The 24,047-nt window shown below is 38.6% G+C and overlaps 1 protein-coding gene across 4 annotated transcripts in view; it reads right to left on the reverse strand.

Annotated features, from left to right (window-relative positions):
- JAKMIP2 (janus kinase and microtubule interacting protein 2) overlaps positions 1-24,047 on the reverse strand; it is a 190,351-nt gene that overhangs the window by 18,779 nt on the left and 147,525 nt on the right. For 2 of the 4 annotated variants that reach the window (XM_070793779.1, XM_070793778.1), the window contains exons 8-19: positions 23,256-23,312; positions 21,875-21,994; positions 20,503-20,631; positions 17,629-17,712; positions 16,890-16,952; positions 14,287-14,385; positions 12,986-13,084; positions 10,818-10,871; positions 9,678-9,743; positions 6,383-6,451; positions 3,449-3,526; positions 815-1,018 (exon numbers count right to left, since the gene is read on the reverse strand). In XM_070793779.1, coding sequence (XP_070649880.1) covers positions 815-1,018; positions 3,449-3,526; positions 6,383-6,451; positions 9,678-9,743; positions 10,818-10,871; positions 12,986-13,084; positions 14,287-14,385; positions 16,890-16,952; positions 17,629-17,712; positions 20,503-20,631; positions 21,875-21,994; positions 23,256-23,312 — 1,122 coding nt within the window. The remainder of the gene's footprint in view (positions 1-814; positions 1,019-3,448; positions 3,527-6,382; positions 6,452-9,677; positions 9,744-10,817; positions 10,872-12,985; positions 13,085-14,286; positions 14,386-16,889; positions 16,953-17,628; positions 17,713-20,502; positions 20,632-21,874; positions 21,995-23,255; positions 23,313-24,047) is intronic. The other 2 variants (XM_070793781.1, XM_070793780.1) reach the window with 2 other exon arrangements.

Below are 24,047 nucleotides of genomic sequence, written 5' to 3' on the forward strand. Positions count from 1 at the left end.
AAATTAAGAATGCTGGCTATAAGTTAATACTGGGTGTTTATTTTGAGCCTTGCTGGTCTAGAAAAGTCGTATAAATGATGTGACTCAAGCTGTGGACAGTACAGTGCAACGTTTATGTGCACTAGCCTTGCAGGTGGGTTGATCTGGGTTGTAATTCTTGCTCTGTGGCTTGCTATCTGTCATCTTGGGCAATGACTTAAGCACTTTTTTCTTCAGTACCATGATCTCTTTACGTTGTAATAATAAGAATACTTACAGTTGTGGGCTGTTGTGAGGATTAAATAAAATGATGGAAGGAGAGCCCTTAATTTAGTTTCTGACCTACAGCAAATGCCAGTAAATCAGAGGTGGCTTCCAGGCTTTATTGTTGCTGCTGCTGTTTATTCTGGGAATAAAGAGAAAGGCCCTTGTTCCCTTTCACCCTCTTCTGATGATTCCATCAGGTTTGGTTATGGACTGGGGTGAAAAACAGCATGATCTCTGTCCTGGAAAAAATCCCGAAGAGTCCCTTCCCAGGAAAAGGGACATGATCAGGTTCCATGAAATTCAAAGGGTATTATTTCATGGCAAAGTTGTTGCAAAAACAGTAGCATGACACAGTGCTTCTGAACTGCCAATTTTCTTCAGATTAATTCATTAAGAACCCATCACCCTGTTTCTGAGTGTAGGTATAAAACAGCAGCTATTTGTTTTACTCTCTGAAAACAGCTTCTAGCTCTCAGGATTCTTCATACCCACATCAACACTCTGTACTAAGAACTAGGTCCCATGTGCTTAGCACCATCCAACACAGATGTAGTAACTCCATCCTCACCTGATGGGCCTGCTGTAAGAGCTCCATTCTCTCCTGAAGAATCTGACAGTCGTACTCTCTGCTCTTCCTCAGCATCTGCCGCCGTAACTTTTCCACTGCTGTCCTCAGCTCCTCCTGCTGCTTTTCACTTAATAATTCACCAAATTTAATAACAGTTTCTTGCTGCAAAGCATTGTACAAAGTTGCTTCTAGTTCCTGGATTCTCTGGAAAATAGAAAACTTTGGAGTTTAGTATCTTACATGTGGTGTATAAACATACACGTGTGTATATGGGGAGGGATATATTATTTTACTCTCACATGACCATAGCAACAAAATGAATGTCAAAGCTTATCCAGCTTAAATATCCTTTTGTTGAGTCCCTTTATAAGATGCAATAAGGGTCAGCTAGCCAAAATGTACAGAGAAGGCAATGGCACCCCACTCCAGTCCTCTTGCCTGGAAAATCCCATGGACGGAGGAGCCTGGTGGGCTGCAGTCCATGGGGTCGCTACAAGTCAGACACGACTGAGCGACTTCCCTTGCACTTTTCACTTTCATGCATTGGAGAAGGAAATGGCAACCCACTCCAGTGTCCTTGCCTGGAGAATCCCAGGGACGGGGGAGCCTGGTGGGCTGCCGTCTATGGGGTCGCACAGAGTCGGACACGATTGAAGCGACTTAGCAGCAGCAGCAGCCAATATGTAAACTTCCCTGATGGAGGGGAATTTGTTCTTTTTTCTGGATCCTGTCTATTTCACATACTTTTCCTTTTCAGGAAGTCCTTACCTTGTTATAACCGTATGTCCTTCTATTCTCAAAGGTAGCTGAGAATAAATTTGTTCTCTCTTTCATTTGACAGATATTTAAAGATATCTATTGTGGCAGTATATTATTTAGAAATAAACACTGCAAAGTGGTCCATGTTAGAATACTTGAAATTGGAAGTATTCCACACTCACATACACAGTGCCACCTCTCTCCAAATGACACACCTCTGAAGATGGCTTTAGCGTCTCCATTTTTTTTCTTAAAAATTGGGAAATAGAGCCTAAGACCCTTTGGAATTGGTCTGTTTTTTAATACTCTGAGATTTGTAGTTGCTCTAGCTGGAGAAGGCACTGGCGACCCACCCCAGTACTCCTGCCTGGAAAATCCCATGGATGGAGGAGCCTGGTGGGCTGCAGTCCATGGGGCCACTAAGAGTCTGACATGACTGAACGACTTCACTTTCACTTTTCACTTTCATTGATTGGAGAAGGAAATGGCAACCCACTCCGGTGTTCTTGCCTGGAGAATCCCAGGGACAGAAGAGCCTGGTGGACTGCTGTCTATGTGGTCGCACAGAGTTGGACACGACTGAAGTGACTTAGCAGCGGCAGCAGCTAGCTGTAAAATGCCGCCTCGAGGCTTTTCTTTTTTAGATGAAGAGTCTACAGCTTTGTACAGTCCAGTTTTCTTTTCTTTCACATGCTTCAGATACAGTTACTACAATCTATAATCTTATCCCCTCGACTCTGACAGAGGTGAAAGGACATTGCCTGGAAAGGGATGTCCTCCAGGCTCCTGTCCTGGACTAAGTAGGTTGCCTTACCTTTTAAAAGTTAAAGTCTTCAGTCCTGGGACACACCCACATGGTCTAAGGTTATCATGTGTAGGTAGAGGAGGCAAGGTTGAAAGGGTAGGAAGGGAGGGAAAAATCACCTCCTTCTTTATTCTCTAAGCAGAGGGCAACTCCCCTTCCCCATCACACAGCACTCAGAATCTCTTACTCAACTTGGAGGGGGAGTACCAGTTCATCTTTGTTATCATCAGGGGCTAAGTGCTTCACTCTTTTCCCAAGAGCAATTCAGGTTGCTTCCAGGAAAGCATTATAAAAACTTTTAAGTTTCCTCTTTTTGTCTTGAGTCATTACACTGTGTTACGGTGGGGGGTGGGGTGGTACCCACCCAGAGAGAAAAAATCCAAGCTGCAGTCCAGCATTAAGAATGATGCTTTATGAATTTGGTACAGGGGAGTGGATCAAATGTGCTCCTGAGTCAGCATAATCTGGAGGAGAGAGAAAGGTACAGCCCATTTCCCCCATATAGCCTTACTCACTGTGGCTGGATTCTGGTAGTTATGGCCACAATGTCTGGAGTCAAACCTAAGCACTACCTACTCACTTTCCAAGCTGGGCCAAGGTCTTCCTCTCTCTAAGCCTTCATTTTCTCATATGCAATATAGAAATAATAATATTCCCTATACCTCATAGGGTTGTTGTAAGAAATAAATGAATTGAAAATATGTATCATGTTACATACATTATTATTCTACCCCTAGATTAGGATCCCCAACAATCAGATTTAATAAAATTTTTCTGTAATCAACACTGTTGTCCAGTCTGTCTTTCATTTAAATATTATTTAACAACATAATTAAACTGTTTGAAAAATGAGTTACAATGAAATATTTATTAACTATTATAATAGTATTATAACAGCAAACAGCTAGAGATGTACATTTGGTCTAAAATGAGAACTGGAAACCACTGGATAAGCGAGCTGCATGTTGCGGTCTATTCACATACATGACATGACAAATTACACAGGATGCTTTACTACAGAGCATATAACCATCCACACTCAGAGTATCTGGAATGTCTCTTGTACCTACCATATATGCTTGGTCAAGGGCTTGTTTCCTGTAGTCTAGCTCCTCCTCCAGATAGCCTTTGATTTTGCAGAATTGTTCCTAGAAAAAAATGTCCACATTAGTAGATAGAGTCAGCTTAGTTAACAAGAAAGTGATATCTAAATTGTATTGATTAACGTTTTCTCTAATTCCACTGTAAGACAAATCACTAGTCTTTGTAGGGTCAGAGATCTTGTCTTTCAGGGAAATACTTCAACTTTTACAATTTCACACAGGGGATGTAAAAATCAGTTGAAAGAAGCATAAAATGACAATCCACATGGAATGTCTCAAAGAATTTTCATATCAATTTAAGAGTATGCCACTAAGGATAGATTTTTTTTGTTTGTTATGGCTTCACTGTGTGACATGTAGGATCTTGTTTCCCTGACCAGGGACCGAACAGGAGACCCTTGCAGTGGAAGTAGAGTCTTAACCAATGGACTGCCAGGGAAGTCCCTAAGGATAGATTTTTGACAAGATAAATGCTATGCTGCTGATGCTGCTAAGTCACTTCAGTCGTGTCTGACTCTGTGTGACTCCATAGACGGCAGCCCACCAGGCTCCCCCGTCCCTGGGATTCTCCAGGCAAGAACACTGGAGTGGCTTGCCATTTCCTTCTCCAATGCATGAAAGGGAAAAGGGAAAGGGAAGTCGCTCAGTCGTCTCCAACTCTTCTCGACCCTATGGACTGCAGCCTACCAGGCTCCTCCGCCTATGGGATTTTCTAGGCAAGAGTACTGGAGTGGATTGCTATTGCCTTCTCCAAGATAAATGCTATAGATGCTAACTGATAAGCATATCTGTGTAAATATACTATGATAGTATATTTTTAAAAGAATGTTATGAAATGTAATAGAGCAGAGTTGTATAATAAGAAACTTAATTTATTCAAACTCAACTATCATTAGCAAACGCAAAGCTAGATAGTAATTCAGAGAGTGGGAGCGATTCCACCCACACTGCTACTTAATGAGTGAGTGCTCTTGCTATAAAGCCAGGGTGATCCAGGAGATGTAAAGTGATGTTACCTTGCTTGTCCTCAGTTTCTGTGTGGTTCTCATATTTCAAGTATCCTGTCATTTGCATTAAAAAATATATCCTTGTACAGAACATAGCCCTAAGCACAAGTTAATTCTTTCTTTGTATGCTTAACAAGGAACAAGGGTCTCTTCCAATGCTGAAGGTAAACTTGACTGCACCAACTTTTTTTTTTCCTGTTTTTATTTTTTATTTTTGGGTGTGCTGGGTCTTTGTTGCTGGGTCACCTTGACTTTCTCTAGTTGCGGTGAGCGGGGGCTACTCTTCGTTGTGGTACATAGGTTTCTCATTGAGGTGGCTTCTCTTGTTGCGGAGCATAGGCTCTAGGGCACACGGGCTTCAGCAGCTGCGGCTCTTGGACTCCAGAGCACAGGCTCAGTAGTTGTGGCACATGGGCTTACTTGCTCAGCAGTATGTGTAGTGTTCCTGGACCAGGGATCAAACCTGGGTCCTCTGCATTGGCAGGGATTCTTATCCACTGCACCACCACAGAAGTTCTGCATTGATTTCGAGAGAGCATATGTCTGCATGCAGTTTTGCTGTTGACTTCCAGCTGATTACATCTGAGCTCCAGTGCCTAGAACAGTGCCTGTAACAATCTGATTGCCTAATTAAAATTTTTGTATTTAAAGTGTTCAAGGGTATTTTGAATATAGACAGTGCTTGTTAAATCTTTAGACTTTAGAGCCTAACCGGTTGGTAAAATGTAAGTTCTGTGTAAAATATCAGCAAATTTTACAAATTTGCAAGCTGTCACATGCTATAGAAATTCAAGTTGTTTTTACTATAAGATCTTCCAACCTAACAGGAATCGCTGCCTGTTTTTTAGTAATAGTGACAGCAGTAATGACGGTACTATTATAAAATTCTATGCATTGCTCTATGTTAATAAGGACCAATTCCCAGGCTGGGTGATTTAAACAAAAGTTAACTGTGGCAAAATACATATAATATAAACTCTATAATCATAACCATTCTAAGTGTGCAGTTCAGTAGTGTTAAGTATATTCACAAGGTTATGAGACCAAGCTCCAGGATTCGTTTTATCTGCAACATTGAAACTCTGTACCTATTAAACAAGTGCCCGTTTCTTCCTCTTAGCTCCTGACAACCATTATTGTGTCTTCTGTTTCTATGAATTAGACTACTCCAGGTACCTTATGTAAGTAGAATCACACAGCAGCCGTCTTTGTGTGATTGACTTATTTCACTTAGCATATGTCCTCAAAGTTCAGTCATGGTGTAGCATGTAGGAGAATGTCCTTCCTTTTTAAAGGCTGAATAATATCCCATGGATGTATATACCACATTTTGCTTATCCCTTCATCCACTGATACAGACACTTGGGTTGCTTCCATGTTTAAGTTATAGCGAATAATGCTGCTTTTGAACACAAAAATCTCTTCAAGAGCCCACTTTCAATTATTATGGGTATATACCCAGAAGTGGTGTTGCCGTGTCACATGGTAATTCCATTTTGAATTTTTTGAGCAATCACTAAGCATACTGCTTTTCATAGCAGCTGTACCATTTTATACTCCCAGCAATATTGCACAGGGTTCCAATTTCTCCACATCTTCATCATTGTATGTTACCATTTTGTTTTGTTTTTAGTAGCAGCCATCTTAACGGGAGCGAGATGGCTTGGAGATTTTTAATACCAAAGTCATACCCATAATTTCTGTAAAGTTTACTATAATTATATATGGTAGAAAAATTATTTAGCCTAAGGGAAAAAACATCTAACTGGATTTTCTTCAGCATTAGTTTTGGAAATACTACAAAATTACAATGTGACATTTTTAGAGAACATAGCTTGAAATTGAGGGGTATTTCAATTATTCTTTGTTTTTATGATACCTCATCTTTACTTACCATGTCACTTTCCAATTCCATCATTTTCTGGTGCAGGGCAGCCTCTGCTCCTTCAATTTGCTGGATCCACTATGGAGTGAAGCAGACACAGGGTTTGACATGACTGCTTGATGTGGTCTAGATGGTACTATCTCCTGAGCTGCTGTTTTTTCTGCTATCTCAGAAAGTAGACTCAGAACTGAAGTTCTTAGTCTATCTACTAAGTGCATTTTATCTTGGTGCATTTTATCTCTTAGCTCAGAAGCAAGTTTATAATTTTCCCCTCATTCATTAATTCACTATTCATTCAACAAATGCCTTCATTGTTATCCACCACGTGTCAGGCAGTGCGCTAGGTACCAGGGATGTGAGGGTGAATAAGAAACACAGAATCTGCCCTCATTGGAGATTGCCATGAGAGGCTTTCTTGGAAGTGACATTGCACTGAAGTGTAAAAAATGAGTCAGAGATGACCAGGCAAAAGTGAGGGGCAAGTTCCAAGCTGAAGGTATGTCTAATTCTCCACGACTGGAGGGAGCACAAGGAAAGAAAGCACAACAGGTGAGATGGAGAAATGGCAGTTTTTCAGTGTATGAAACTGATCACAGCTACAGGTTGAAGAATCATTTTGTTGAGTAGAGACACATTTTAAATCACACAGAGAATTTACTTTCTTAATACTTAGAATATATTGTTCTAAGTATTAGAACATAAACATTAGATGGCATTAATATTAGCACTGATCAACACCCTGAATAAATTCAGACTTCGAATAATATAGTGTGAGCCTACCACATATATGGTTTCAGAGAATAAATTATTATAATGGGTCTTTACGAAGTTAACCAACAGCTTATCCCCCCGGAAGGCAACCAGGCAAAACAGTTAAGTGTGTGGGTCCTAGAGATCAACTTTGTTGTTTCGCAGTCGCTAAGTCATGACAGACTCTTTGCAACCCCATGAACTGCTGGGCCTCCCTGTCGGCCTCTCTGTCCTTCACCATCTCCCGGGAGTTTGCTCAAACTCATGTCCATTGAGTTGGCGATGCCATCTAACCATCTCATTCACTGTCATCCCCTTCTCCTCCTGCCTTCAAATCTTTCCCAGCTACCTTGGGTCTAATCCCAATCTTAGCTTTTCACAGCTGTGTGGGCTTGAAACATTACCTGGTTACTCTTAGTCTCAACTTTCTTATCTGTGAAATGGGATTAATAATAATGTGAAGAGTAAAGAAGGTAATTAACCTAAGGCCCTATTTACAGTGTATTGCATCTACTAGGTACTCAACAGGATTCTAGTTTTTTTTTGTTAACATTCATTTTTGTACTTCTGTACTGTTAGAAATTTGCGTCACTACTCGCTATTTTTCTTGGTTTATTTGTGATAAATTATGCGGTGTACTGAACATTTTTCTATATATTAAAGCCTTGATATTCACAAGGGCTACCACTAACAGCTGTTTGGCTGTAAGGAACATGGGGAAATACAAAAAGACATGGAGACTGGAGAGATGCTAGTCTCTCAGCTCTTCAACATACGCAGAACTTCCCTCATGAAACAAATTTCAGTCCAAAGTCATGGGTTCCTTGTACACAGCCTCATATTGCAATTGTGTACCACCCAGTTTTATTAAAATGCTCCCTCTGGCTTGCTGCCCACTTACCATTGAGAAACAAATTCTCTTGTACATCATGTTTTTAAGAGAACTGTCAAATGAAGTAGTCTCTGCCTTTCATAGAAACTTCCCCAAGTTTTCTTTGCAGTCCTAAAGTGACTTTTCTTTCAATAGAGAAAAGCCCTTTACAACCCCAACTGGATGAAATGCTCTGGCTATCACTGCCAAATAAATGTAGCAGAACTGGTGGTAAGACTGTGTTTTCTTTATTATTGTATCACTGGAACAGTGTCTTCATGAATTCACTCATTCACTAAATGCTGATGGATCTCTTACTAAGTATGCTGGGCTGGAAAACTAGGAAAACAAAGAGTGGAAAACAGAATCCAGAGTTGCCCTCATGGAACTCATAATCTAGTGAACAACAGCATAAGTTAAAATAAAAAGGAAAAAGGTGTTTGTGTTATAGTTGTTAAAATCTAGGGTAACAGAAGCACAGGTCACTGTAGGAACACAGAGAAAGAAGACCTAACTAGACTTGGGTGAGTAGGAAGGCTTCCCCATGTATGGGAGGGTCTGATGATTAATATTTAGCCAGACAAAGGTAAAAAAGGGAAGAAGGGAAAGCTTGACAAAACCAATCGTGGAAAGGACCAAGGGGTAGAAATATGTATAGGTAGACAGAGTTAAAGAACAAATTCCAGATATTTCCCATGAAATACTTCAGGATGTATTCCAAACACTTCAGGTCTTACAAAAGAATACAACCACAAGGCCATTTCCACACTGCAAACTTAACGTTAATTCCTTTTATCATCTGATACCTGGTCCATATTAAAACTTCCCTAGTTTTCAGCAAAATGTTGCTTTTTTCACACTTGGTTTGCTTGAATCAAGATGTAAAAAAGGATCGTTTCAATATTTCTTAAGTATCTTTTTATGTTATAGAAATCTTTCTACCTCTGCCATTTTTTTCTTGATGTCATTAACTTTGTTTGAGTAACTAGATTGGAGCAAGGTGAATCCTTGCTCATGGTTTCATTTAATTTACAACATGATTTTTATGCATTTATGAAATTAAAAAAAAAAATCTCAAGGAACTTATATGACAGTTCTCACTTTATCCAACTGTGTGCACCAGTTAACTATGTGCCAATTTTCAAGGCACCCCGAGTACAGCCAATTACCAGGCTTCTTCACTTGGCTCTTTCCTTTTTCTCTCCCTTGCATTTACCAGATTTAAACACAAGGGGGCGAGAGAACGCTCAGGGTTGCCCTTCTGACAGTCCCCAAGTTAACGTTTTCTGAATGAGGCTGCAGGGAGCCACCACCAAGTTACAAAATCAGTTGGAACTGGTTATGTACACATCCAAGGAAAAACCCGTAGAAAGAGCCACGCTACTCCAGTTTTCCACCTCTTAACAAAAACTTCTTCATTATTGGTTTCCCAGCTTGGTAAAACAATGGCTTCAGTAATGTAAATCAGGTTTTGCATTTTCACATATTTTTAAGAGGCTTCAAAGTACCCACCCCAAATCAGTGTGTAGACTCTTATTTTGTTTATTCTCATTCTAGCTGGGTTAAGAATATAATATTTATTAGGTATTCAATAATGCAAAATCAGGGGCAAAGAGAATGTCCTTCAACCCCAGGTTTTAAGTCAGACATTGAGATGATTTGAATGTTAGTACAATTTATTACCTTTTCTGCCAGGGACAGCACAGTGCTGGCCTGAATTATAGCCACTTGCTCTTCATTTCTTAAATTCTGTGCGGGGTGAAGGGGAGAGAAAGAAAATAAGCTGAAGACACTTTTGACATTTACACTGTTAGAAAATACTACCTAACTTGCCTGCCACATATAGATGCATGGAACATTCACAAACAGTCTATTCTATTTAGTAATAATTCCTAACAAAGAGTTCATTCAAAACCTGTAAAAAGTACATTAAATGTGATGCTTTTATATCTCTCTAGTCCTGATTTGATTTTATGTTTCACTGTAAACACACTTCATTAACAGTCATAAGAAAAGCAGAAACCAAAATGAAATAAAAAGTAATCTCTTCAGAGCAGTTTGATATGATTTAATTGATTTTGTTCTCTGCTTTGATAATTTTTCAAGGGAAAAAAATAGCATGACTATTTCAACCTACATGTGTCATTCATTGAGTATTTCAATGAATGGTCCTCCCACTGAATTAATATGCCTTGACCCTGTCAGGAAGGTGTTTCAGAAAGAGAAAGGATTATAGTTTCCTGGTTCATTTTTATGGGTCTGCCACCGACCCTACTATTTAGCAGTATTTGCAACTGCATGACTGATTAATTTTATGCCGGATGCCTCCCAGCAACAGTTAGAAGGTAATTAGCTTTAATCACCACTGATGTTGTCAGCATGCCAACCTGAAACCTGCCCAAGAAAAGCACCTTCTGCGTTCCCACTTCTGCCACTACCTTGCAGAGACCCTTATAATCCTTAAACTGAGTGATCTGATAAATTGTTGATTCTCTTCCGGAATGCGTAAGCTTAAGCGAACCTGGAGTCTCATTTGTCATTTTTTTTTTTTTAAGTTTGTTTCAATTTAGGTACATATGTAAGTATGTATGTGTTTCAGGTATAGTCAATTTACAATGTTGTGTTAGTTTCAGGTCCACAGTACAGTGATTTAGTTATACACATATATATTCTTTTTCAGATTCTTTTCCCTTTTAGGTTATTACAAATTACTGAGTAGCGTTCTCTTCACTTGCTCTTATTTTACACATGATGCATTGGCAAGTATTTCTTGCTTCTCTTTAGACAAATTCATATTTCTACTGCACTTTATTCATTACTTACCCCATTATCACCCAAGATATCAAGCTGCTTTATGAGATCAGGGATATTCACATCCTGCAAAATCAAGGAGTTGCATTCAAGTCAAAGGTGCAACAGTGGCTTAACCATTCTATCAGTGCCCTAACCTTAAAGGAGAGAGGACATTTTAAGACCTGTACCTCCTTGAGCTGTTTTCAATCAGTCACAACTGGTTTTACATTTCCACTCTGCTTCTTATGAGCTGTGTGAACCTGGCAAAACTTAACAATGCATTTTCAATTCCGCCCATTGCAAAATGGAGATAATAAATTCCTCCTTCACAGGCTGATTTGAGGATAAAGAGACTGTATATAAAAGGGTCTAGGATGTATAAGAACTCCAAATTTTCTCAGTAAATTTTTTTCTCATGATTATTGAAAATTTGTTCCAACTCTGATAGATTTCAAGTATAAAGAAAAGTAACAGTAATAAATTTAAATAACCAGCCAATTTCACTCTAATTCATGGGATCTGACCTGCTTGAGATTTTGACAGCTGCATAGAAAACTATAGTGCAGTTTCATTTTTGGGGTATTTAGTATTGATTCCATTTATGGGAAACAGCTTATTTTTATTATATCGCTTCACCCCAGTCAGTTTGAAGCAACTGCACCATTTAAAGTGCTGTTGGGTATAAATTACATACGTTGGATTAGGTTGTCTGTGATTTATTTAAAAACAAAACATCTAAGGAAAAGACAGGTGAAGTGCTTCTCATTTAGAGTTGAATCAAAAAACTGCTTTGGTTTACAAATCTTCATGTAGCCCAGGAAGGCCAGAAGTTTAAACAACATGAGAATGGTTTATGATGGAAGTCAAGGAAGCACAATTTTCTACCCGATTTCCTCATTAGTATCACTTTCTCCTCTCACTTATGTTCAGATAACTGTATGTGTGTGTGTGTGCTAAGTCACTTCAGTTGTGTCCGACTCTTTGCGACCCTTAGACCGAAGGCTTCCAGGCTCCTCTGTGCATGGCTTCTCCAGGCAAGAGTACTGGAGTGGGTTGCCCTCCTCCAGGGGATCTTCCCAACCTAGGGATCAAATCCAAGTCTCTTAAAGTCTCCTGCATTGGCAGGCGGGTTCTTTACTACTAGCCCCACCTGGGAAGCCCATAGATAACAGTATATCAGATCCCTATCCACAGAAATACGAAAGTCTAGCTCAGTCTCAGAGGTAAAAAGAAGGCAACTAAAGCAGGTATATTTGGCAGTCAGAGTGGGAGCAGGAGGGGCCATGCAGAAGGCACGAGCAGGAGGATTCCTAGCCTTACATCTGGAACAGACAGCTGCTACGTGATTTTGTCACATGCAAGGACAATATATTTTCCAGGAGACGGAGCCACTTCCGCTAGACCTTAACATTTAAAATGTATTCCAATATCATTAAAAATAAAATTATATACTATGTCTAAGTGAACAGCATGTTATAATCCCTAAAGCCTTCCAAAAGGGAGTGTGTCAGTTGCTCAGTTGTGTCTGACTCTTTGTGACCCCCCATGGATTGTAGCCTGCCAGGCTCCTCTGTCAGTGGGATTTCCCAGGCAAGAATACTGGAGTGGGTAGTCAGTCCCTTCTCTGAGGGATCTTCCCACCCAGGGATCAAACTTGGGTTTCCTGCATTGCAGGCACATTCTTTACTGTCTGAACCACCAGGGAAACCCAAAAGGGAAATCCTACCTAAAACATTCACAGCAAAAGAGACGGTGGTGAGATGATTTCTAGATTTCTTCTAATACTGAAATTCCAAGATAATGAATTCCACAGCCATCAGAACAGCACAACAAATACCTTTTTATCTGACATCCTTGAAATATGTTTATTCAAGCACTGAAATTTATTTAATATTTCCTCTAGATGATCAAGGGTAATTATCTTTACACATATTTTGATTCTATATCACTCTTTTTAAAATAATCATTGCTTCCTATTTTTTTTTTTTTTTTGCTGTTACTGTGAATATATCTGTCACACATTTATTTGTGTACATTCTATTAATTCTCCCATAGATGTGACTATTTTCAGTTCCTACATGGTTTGTATCAAAATGACACCCAGTGACTGAAAGACCAAACGGTGACCAGCAACCTCCCCTTTTCCAGTTCCCAGATCGTCTACTGTCTACAACACACACAAGGAAACATCTGCCTACCTTGACACCTTCCTTCATACAGTAGATCTGGAGAGCACTCACACCATCTGAGAATGGGTGAATTTGCAGATTAAATGGAGGGGATCGTCTCTCTCTTTCCTTGAAATACAGTGAAGAATATATAGGAATTGAAAAAAAAAAAAAAAGCAACAACTGATTAATCACTAAACCAGTTGTCTGTGTTCTCTACGCTAATTCAGCAGTTTATCAATATGCCATTTGGCAAAAAAATTAAAAAAAGGAAATTGAACTCAAGATGTTCATGCTTGAATGTAATGGAAAAGAACTGATTAGTCAATGGAGAGTTATAGGAGAAGAATTTATCACCGTGTCATCCAGGTTTGCAAATTTTTTGATCAGGGAAATGTGGGAAGTAGAGTTCCATTTTAAACTGTATGAATATTTAGAGCTTTCAGGTGTCACAAAGAATCTTCTTCTGACCATGAAGCTTTATGGCAGCTCAGGGTCCTTTTGCATATTCAGTTCACTTAAGGTTGATGAGTAAGATAAGTGGGCTACCAAAATGACTTCTTCACTGAAGCATACCAACTGCAAACTCTATTCAAACCTAATGTTTGATATTATTCAAACCTAATGTGAAATATCTTCAAGAAGAAATTGCTGGCAAAATAACAAAGAAATCAAATGGGAAATTTTCTTATCCTTTACATATCAGCATACTTCAACCAGACCCTAAGCCAGATTCTGCATGATACAATCAGAATCTGATTTGATTATGTTTTACTTTAAAAATATAGACTCTGAAACTTAGGTTAACCAGAGTATTTCCTAAAACAAATTACCTTGCTTCTTAGCCTTTTGCATAATGCATTACAGAATAAAAAGTTTACTTACAAATTCAAGAGTCTAACAATAAAATACTTTTGTATATAGTACATTTTGAAATTTAATTTGAAATATATAAAAGAAAATTTTCTGAGTCAGGATTCAATGGAGGATGGAAATGATTATGTAAAAGAAATGAAATATTTACGAAGTTTGAAATCTACTTAGACTATTTAAAAATTATTCGTTAGTCTTATTCATAAAGGCAACCATGTTGTAAAGTACAGTATCTGGGCAGACAATTCTGAGTTGCATCAATGTTTCACCACTGACTAGTCACAGGAGTTGGACAAGTTACTTAACCTCAGTTGCCTCCTCAGTCAAATCTTGGTTGTGGCTGTGAGGTCCAGTGAGTGTATGTATCTGAAATGCTTAATTCGGCACCTCACACATAGAGTGGGATCAGTGTATGTTAATTGTTATGATTATTTTTATCATCATCATCATTTCCTTACTTCTAGTTCTAGGTTTCGAAACTCCAGCAGCTCATTCTGGTCTCTGGCATCCTGTAGTTCCTGTTGGAGCCGGTGATTTTCTGCCTCTTGTTTTTCTATCTAATAAAGTAAATCCTCAAGTTAGGTGGACATTGCAAAAAAGCATCTACAACTTTGCAAAGCAAGCATGGACAGCATTCATTTACTCAGTGAATAAATCATCTAAATCATGAAGAAAAAATCCCAAGTACATATGAATAAAATAAATCTTTGGCTTTCCTTCTAGTTATCCTTTGGTTGAACTGTTTGGGTCATAAAGGAAAATGCTGGAGGATACTCCACTCATTGAGATCAAGTCTAGGGACCCTGTGAAAAACGTATCTGTCCCACGTGGTCAGGGACAGTGTCCAAGAACTAGATTACATGGTGCAAACAATGGAGACTGACACCTCTTATTTCTGGAGTTACAAGTTGCTGAAGAAATATTTTTTATAAGACAGCTCTGATCCTACACAAAACTTTGTTGAATTCTAGTTACCTTCAGAATAAAGCCAAAGTCTCAATATGGAAATAAAAACTTTAATAATCTGCTCATCATATTTAGGTGTTATCACTGTCATGTCTACATACATACACACACTCACTCACATGCGATTACATGCACTTGGATCTAGAAACCCAGATCTACCCTATATTCTGATTACTCCAGGAGCTCTGTCGGCTCATCTCAGCCTGAAAAGGGCTCTCCCATTTCCTTTTCTATGTGAGGAAATCCTACACTTCCATGACATCTCCTACCATAAGAGGCTTCCCCTGGCTCCTCAATCCAAAATGACACCTCTCCGTTCTGTTTTCCCATAGGGTTTTCCGTAGGGTGTCTAGTATAACCTGATGAAGTATGCCATTCACTTTGTTGTGTACAAAGCTGCCTTGCCCTGTATATATACTGTATATATACACAGAACCCATGTCCACAAGGCATCAGAACACTGCCATGGTCTGCAATCGGTTTGGCGCTGCCTTCAATATTAGCTGTGTGAGTGGGCTTTCTGTACACTAACTGTTTAAAATTTTGAATTTGGAAATAAAAAATCAAGGGCTTTTTAACCTAGAGTAAATCTTACTTTCTCAAGTGTAAACACCTGAAGTAGAGTGTTTAGTTTTATTGTCGCTTTGGTTTTCTTATACTCTTAGAAGGCTGGGCTCAAAAATTTCCTTTATAGACTAAAGGAAATCAGACAGACATAATGGGAGTTATTTTTTTTAGATGATAAACAGTGTGATAACACTTACTACTGGGCATCTCAGAGACTACTAAAATTCTCTTTTCACTTAGCCTCCTGATATAGAAAAATAAATATAGGGGGAAGTGAGATACTATATGACATTAATTTATGTAGTCAACCAAGTTTTTTACACTAGATTTTTGTGGTTTAGTAAATGTTTGAAAGTTTTTATAAGTCGACTATTTCCTAGAGCCTTGGATTGAGATCAGAGATGGGATATTTGGGGAAATTCCTGGATCTGGTGCGTAGCACCAGTCATCATATTAATGGTTCACAGGTGGCCGCATGCAATTCAGAAACTAGGGCCAGTGTCCATAAAGTTTCTTTACAGGGATCATTAACCTTTCTGAGAGTACCAATCCTCAATCCTGGAATACCTAACCTGCTTCTATACATCAGCTCTGTCTCTCATCATGCAGAAAGTGAGACACGACCAGCGGGAAGGAAGGACAACCATCGTCTTTCCCTTTCCATGCTTACCAGGGTGTTGCAGTTCATTTTTATTACTTGTCAAGGCCAGTGAATATTGGTAGAAAGAATTCTAAAATAATTTTTACATAACTCTGCGTCCCTCTTCAGAATTACTTCCCTTACTCACATGGTCTTTCTCTTTTTGTCAAGAATAATATAAGATTATTTTGCAATCATTTCATGTAATTAAAGGCAAATGTTAATACCAAAGGAAAAGCCATGTTTGAATGTAAAATGATCTCTGTTGTATTTCACTGCCCCAAATCAAAAGCCTACATTCAGCTAACCCAAATTAATTCTATCTATTGGGCCAAAACCATGCCTCTGTAACTTGATTTGTTGAACAACCTTCGGGACATGCTCCTTTGTGCTTTGGATGTATCTTTTGAAATGTTCTTTCATAAAATAAATACATAAATAGGCAGCCAAGATTAGCAAAAAATTAACAGTGAGAACCCAGTCAATGCTAGGCTGTAGCATGTCTTGGAGTCACTTCTTGTACAAAATCATCAGTCCTTTTCATAAGTGTTCTTGTAGATGGACAACCACATAGGATGTGTGTGCGTATGGCTATATATATATGTACAGTAAATACAGTATATATATATGCAACAAATCAATAGGTTTCAGGGATCACATCTTTCAAGTCGGCACAATGCCCAGCACAGAGCCATGCACACCACGGGCCACTCAACTGATGGTGATGGCAGTGACAGAGATGCGGTTGGGCACGCAGCAGAGGGGAGCACAGCCGGAAAAGCCTCCCCGTCCCCTAGCCCCTGTGCCACTCCTGAGAGGACCCCCTGCTGCTCCTGGATCTCTCATCAGTCTCTCCTCTGCCCCATTAGGGTGTTGCGCCCCACATACCTTTTCTAAAAGCTCCTGGTTTCTCTTAATGAAAAGTTGTTTATCTTCTACCCAGTGTGAATCCTGTTTGACAAAGAATATCGCGCAGTCAGCATTTCAGAGTGGCACGAAAGAGCATGTGTCGTCAAACCACTTTGCCAGAGCTGTCTTCTCTCCACCCGGTTTGTTTGCCTGCCAGCGACTGGTAAATGTCACTCACCCCAGCCAGCTCCTCATTCTAAGATGTTGGGGCCAAAGTTGCCAGGAAAATTTAACCCCCTTTACACTGTCACTCGCTAACCCTATCTTTTTCAGTCTGAATAATCCAGGACCAGCCTTCTGGGGACTCAGAAGTGACCACACAGGCAAAAAGTGAAAGGGGTCAGAATGCACACAGGCTAGATACATATGGATGGAAAACATTAAAATGCAGAACCATCAATGTAGCATAGAGGCAAAGAATGCAGCTTGAGGGGTGGGTCTTGGTCTTAGCAGTTCATGATCACTCTAGGCTAAGTGTGCAGTGCTCCTCTTCCTTGGGCATTCTCTCTCTTGCCCAGCCTCATTCGCTCTCGTAGCTGGGTTCACACTCTGGCCAGCAAAACACCAGGGACAGAAACAGAGAGCTCAACATTCGGACACAGTTTGAGAAGATCACTGTGGAGAGCCAAGCCGTGTCCTGAATGGGCACAGGGTGATCTAGTGGAAGGTCAGATTGAATCCTCTGCATCTGCAGAAGTGCGAGCAACCAAATGCCTACCTGCCCTTTCTGAGCCAGAGTCGCTTCCAGATCTTCTATTTTGGCTTTATACCTTAGCACCTCGGCCTGGAGTTGTTCTTGAGCCTAGTGAAATCAAAATTCCAGAACTCAGTAAGTAAAATGGTAGTTCTACATTTTTTCTTCCCATCATGTTCCCTGATTAGAACTCAACAAGTGAGAGAGAAGAAAAAATAATTTTCTACCATTGAAGAAACTTTAAAATCTCTTTTTACATTCTAAATTCTCTGCATATAACTTTCAGTGGCTCCCTTTACCATCAGGTTAAAATTCAAACTTTAGTTTGGGATTCGAGAACTGGTCTTCTATTTCCAATCTTTCCCCACCATTCATCAGTGCAGGGTCCACTCCTTACCGCCTAGTGATCTCCTTGTTTCCTAAATATGCCTTGAACCTCTCCATTTCTTTCTTTCTTTGAACAAGGGCCCTTCTGGAAAGTCTTCTCCCGTTTGCCTCTCCAAAACCTTTCAAAGCCAATTTTGTGCCTTATATGTAAGTCTAAATCCAAATCTGTGTAAGTATTTATTTATGTATGTATCTATCATGTGCTTTGTGTGTGTGTATGTGTGTGTGCGGTGTGTGTATGTGTGTGTGCGATGTGTGTGTGTGATGTGTGTGTGTGATATGTCTGTGCATATGCATGCACATCAGCAGTTTGGGACACTGATTTGTATGGAATGACCTTATTTCATTTAGTATAGTTATTTTTTAGATTCTCTTCTATTCTCTCTCTATATGATCCTATTATCTGTTTTTATTTTCTGGCCATACACATTTTTTTTTTTTCGTTGTCTTATGATATGGATAGGTCCTTTGGTACAAAGTTGAACAAAATCAGCGATGGTAAGGATTATTTTCTTATTGTTCACTGTGAGGAGAATATTTCTTTGAACTGTTAAATATTATATTTACCTTTATCAGGTTAAAAATTTGAAACTTAGCTTGCTAAGAATTATTTTAACTTTGAATGAATTATTTTAACTAATAATTATGTTAACTTTAACCTATTTATTTCTTGTATTGAAATGACTGTCTTCTGTTTTCACTGATAACTTTTTCATCTATATTGACTATTTTTGTATTTCTATTTTCTTTGAATTTATTACTCTTTTTCCCACATGTTGATTTGTTTTAGACTATTTTGCTCAGAATAGTAAGTTTTCTTACTCTAATGGCCATAAACATTTCTAAACCTGTATTTTGATGGGAGAGTGAGACTAAAGAGAGAACTGGTTTCTACATCATCACCTCTCCAAAAAACAAGGCATATGCTATTATTTTCATTGACCAGTCCTATGCTCATAAGAATGGGTAGTAAATACTGATAGAAGAATCCACAACTCTTACAGTATTAGGGCATAGACATGAAAGCACATACACCCCCTTTCCTAATGACTGCTGATCTGTTTATTTCAGTTCACCATGGGTTAAAAAAAAAAGTTTGCTCTTTTAGGTATGTGTATGTGCATGTATGTATGTATGAATGCTACCATTTAAACATATATAGTTATAATATCTATCCTTTTCCACTAACCAACTTAACATAGTTCCTACAGCACTTCTCAGTACACTGTAGACCTTCTAATAAGGAAGTAAGATAAAATCACTGGATAGTCACATTCATTTTTGACCCATGTAAACTAGCATATGAGGCAGTTATGGCATGCTGGTGATGACTGAGGACTAGGTGAGGACTAGGTTCGTATCCTGCTGCTGCTGCTGCTGCTAAGTTGCTTCAGTCGTGTCCGACTCTGTGAGATCCCATAGATGGAAGCCCACAGACAGAAGCCCACCAGGCTACTGTCCCCGGGATTCTCCAGGCAAGAACACTGGAGTGGGTTGCCATTTCCTTCTCCAATGCATGAAAGAGAAAATCGAAAGTGAAGTCACTCAGTCGTGTCCGACTCTTAGCGACCTCATGGACTGCAGCCTACCAGGCTCCTCCATCCATGGGATTTTCCAGGCAAGAGTACTGGAGTGGGGTGCCATTGCCTTCTCTAAGGTTCGTATCCTAGCTTTCCTATAAGCTACATATCCTGGGTTTAACATAACCAAGCTACATTTAACTTCTACTAAGCTACTATTTCCTCCCCTCTAGAAAGAAGTTAATAATAGCATCTAACATACAGTTGTTTTAGGATTATATAAGATAATGTGTATAAAATACTCAGAACAATGCTTGAAATACAGCAAGGACTCAGTAAATGTCAAGTATTAGTACTGTGTGTGGTTTTTTTAAAAAAATAGATTTATGTGAGGCAGTTGCAAGATAATGGAAAAAAATAACTGACCTAGTAAAATATGACTCGGAATCAACAGTTTTCCATTTATTAGCTGTGTGATCTTGAGCAATTCAATTAACCTCTCTGAGCCTCAAATTCCTCTTTTATAAAATACCTACCTTAGAGGGCTGGCACAGGGGTTAAGTGAGATATTATCAGTGATAATTCTCAGTAGGCTGTCAATGTAATGCTGGGCACTTATGAACTAAGAAAAGGAACTGGCTAACCACTGCTTTTGAAAGATGAGTTTTTTTTTTTTTTCAAACAAGAAACTAAAAAAAAAAAACGGATTATAAAAATTCAGCATTGTCTAACTTTGAAAGTATAAGGTTTCAAATAGCATAAATGAAAACTAGGCACTCAACTGTCTTTAAAGGAACAAAAGCATTGATCTAAGCTGGCTCTAATGTCTCTAGTCCAACGTTTGTTGACATAAAAGATAAAGCAGTTCAAAAGCTGCGTTGGAGAGAAGGGTACAAGGAAAGCTATCCTACTGATACTTTTATGTCTGTGGTACTTTTATGCTGTGGCTCTTGCAAGCCCATTCAGGGCACTCTCGCAGATGTACACTAACCTTGGCTTCTCTTTCAGCATCAATGATGCCTCCAGTCTGCTCCTGCAGGAGGGCATATGCTCTTTGGAGAGCCTGGTATTCTTTTGTTAATTGTCGGAATCTCAGCTCAGATTCTTCAGCTGCCAAACTCTTGAGGTTATAAAAAAAAGCCAAAAAATAATTATGTTACGTTCACTTCCTGTGTCCATGTAAATTGTTTAAAGAGAAATAAAAGTTTGCATGATTTTGGATTCTATGTAATTTTATTCTTAATTTTAAAGGATGTTACAGGCACAAACACTATAACACTTTTAAGATGCAAATTGCAGAAATATTTAAGTATTTATGAATAAAAGAAGCATTTACTTATTTATATATTTCTGATTATTGCCCATTTGGGATTGGATTACAGAAAATTTTGGACTCAAATGATAAAAAAACTTATACCCAGATTTTGGATGCAAATTTGAGGAGATGATAATCAGAATTTTAGTCTCAGTTCCTTGCAATATATTCATATCTAACAACTTCTTCCCCAGGTAAATCACAAAACATAGTTTAAAGCTTTAGGTCTCAAACTTGAGAATGTAACACAATCATCAGAGAGGTTTGGGGATTCCACCCTCAAGATCCTAAGTCAGGAGTTGTGTGGTCCAGGAACTTTCACAGTAACTGAACACCCTAGAGAGTTCTGATGAAGGTGGCCTAGCAAGCAAACTTTGCTAAACACTGTCTTAGACTTAAATTTAAAAGTTTGTTCTTCTAATGGTTGTTGGAGGGAAGGGAGAGGGAAGGGAATAGTTATGGAGTTTGGGATGTTCATGACACACTGCTCTATTTTAAATGGATAACCAACAAGGACCTATGGTAATATATGGTAATATATGGTAATATAGCGCACAGAACTTTGCCTGGATGGAAGAGGAGTTTGGGGGAGAACAGGTACATATATATATATATATGGCTGAGTCCCTTTGCTGTCCACCTAAAACTATTACAACATTATTAATGAGCTATATCCCAATATAAAATAAAAAGTTTAAGTAAAAAATAAATAAATAAAAACAAATCAGAAAAAAAAAGCTTGTTCTTCTAAGCTTGTCATTTGGTTCACACTTTCTCTGGATGAAGAATTTAGAAGAGTAATTATATATATCTTGAAAAAAATCTTCAAACTACAGAGCTGAACTTCAGAGAAGTTTCTACAAGGGCTACATAACATAGGTGAAGCTCTTTTCCAAGAGGTAACAAAGCCAGGCAAGATCTCAAAACTGGTCACTGTTATGAGAGTATGTGCTTTTCATAAAAGAGATAAAAAGTGAAATGCTTTTTCCCTGCCTTCAAGGAAAGATGTGACAATATCAGAAAAGATGAGAAAAGTAAAAAAACCTACCTCATCCAAGTCATCATCAGGAGTAGCTGGTGTTCGGTCTGTTCTAAATGAGGCCATGGATGATGTTTCTGAATCCATGGAGTCCTCATCATAGCCAATAAATGGGTCCAAAACAGGCCTCTAATGGAGGGACAGTACACATTTACCAGAAGAACTAAGTGGGGAAAGTCAGCACATTACCAACACGCTGTCAACTGCAGACATGCAATGAACAGAGAACACACAGCTCCTTCAATGCTTCTTTGATAAAATAAACATATTAAGCATGAACACCATAATTCCAATAAATGCTTCTTCTGTGTTATTTCACTTTGATACTTTGGAGGAAGATTCATTCATATTTGGCTCTCTTCATAAAAACCTTGGATCCTCTCTTATGTTACATTTTATATCATGCTGATTTTACGTGATTTCTTCTGTTGGGTATTTAAGCTATAACCAAGAAATTCTGAAAGTTCAGGTATCTATGAGAAGGGGATTATCAAATCCTATCATCTAATTCCACATTCAAATCAAATGAGGCAACTGTTTTTTGTGTTTTTAAATATTATAAACATTTTCCGATATCTTCATTATTCAATGGCATCATTTTAAGTGGCTTTATAATTTTTACTTAATTACTATTTTTAAAGTATAAATAATGTGATTCATATCTACTACATATATTTTGCAAAGTCTATAATTAATTTTCTTAGAAGACTTTATGATTAAAACAATAAACATGTATTTGGGCTTTGGATACATCTTGTCATTCTATCTTTCTAGAAAGTAGGAAACATTTGTACATTTCACTGGTAGTAGATTTCAGCCCCCATTTTTTTGTACCTCAATGTGCGTTATCAAATGAGGCAATTGTTTAAAAAAATCAAACAAATTGACAAATTAAATAGCAAAACTTTGTGGATTTTAAGAGGCTATACAGATAGTAGAATTGGCATTATCAATAATATTTCCCAAGTGAATAATGAAAATATAATTTAATCAATTATAGGATGGGTATCAGATGCTAATATTATTCATGGGAGATACCAAATCATATGTTTTGCATGTTCTTGAAGCATGACTCTCCACCTTGTCAGATAACAGATAACCCTTTCTACATCAAATCTAGTGGGTTCTTCACTCAGAAAACCTGTCTTAAGGCAAACACTTTCAGCTTAAAATCCACAACACAATTATTTTTTTCAACAACACAATCATTTTTGGACTTCTAAGAACTGTCAAGAGGAAAGATTTTCTTCTGGCAAATAAACCCCATGCTCTGCTGCAGTTCAGGAACATCTGATTTATCATGTCTTTGCAGGAAGATGCCTTGGCAAGCCTCACTCCTCTGGCTGTGCTTGTGTGTGGCCAAAGCCTGATAACCTAGTTTCCTCATTACCTTAATTGGCTTGGAACTTCTTCTATGCTTTCTTCTACGAATGAGCTTTTCCCGGTCCTGGAAAACAGATGAAAGGCTTTTCAGATCTTGAGTTGGTACATATTTCCCTATAGGTTTTTTTTGTTTGTTTGTTTTGAAAGACAGAGTTGTTTTTTCCCTGAGGCATGACATATTTCTATTTAAAATAAGATTATGTTTTGTAAAATTTGGCAACTTTGGATTTGATACTTAAGTATTTTCAAAGGAAGAATATTTTACAACTTTTCATGATAATCTGTATGGATCTGAGAGCCTCAGAGTCAGGAAGTACACTGTGCTCCTAATTGGCATCCTTTGTTTTATACTTGAAGTATAAAATAGCTATTCATTGTTCTCCTAAAGTAGGATTCTTCAGTTTCCTCAGATCCCTCCAGGCTAGAAAACTAGAGTGGGTAGCCTTGCCTTCCTCTAAAGGATCTTCCCAACCCAGGAAGAACCCAGTTCTCCCGCATTGCGGGTGGATTCTTTACCAGCTGAGCCACAAGGGAAACCCAAGAATACTGGAGTGGTTAGCCTATTCCTTCTCCAACAGATCTTCCTGAACCAGGAATTGAATGGGATCTCCTGCATTACAGGTGGATTCTTTACCAACTGAGCTACCAGGGAAGCCCAGATATAATGACTGATTTCTTAATTCATTCTTTTTGCGAAAGGAGATACTCTGGGAATTTGATGTTCACCTTCTAAGTATTCCATATGGTTATCGTACAAATTCAAAAGTGGAAGAAATAAGTAACACTTATGTCTGTCTGA

This window comes from Bos indicus, chromosome 7 (assembly GCF_029378745.1).
Source record: "Bos indicus isolate NIAB-ARS_2022 breed Sahiwal x Tharparkar chromosome 7, NIAB-ARS_B.indTharparkar_mat_pri_1.0, whole genome shotgun sequence".
Classification (NCBI taxonomy): domain Eukaryota; kingdom Metazoa; phylum Chordata; class Mammalia; order Artiodactyla; family Bovidae; genus Bos; species Bos indicus.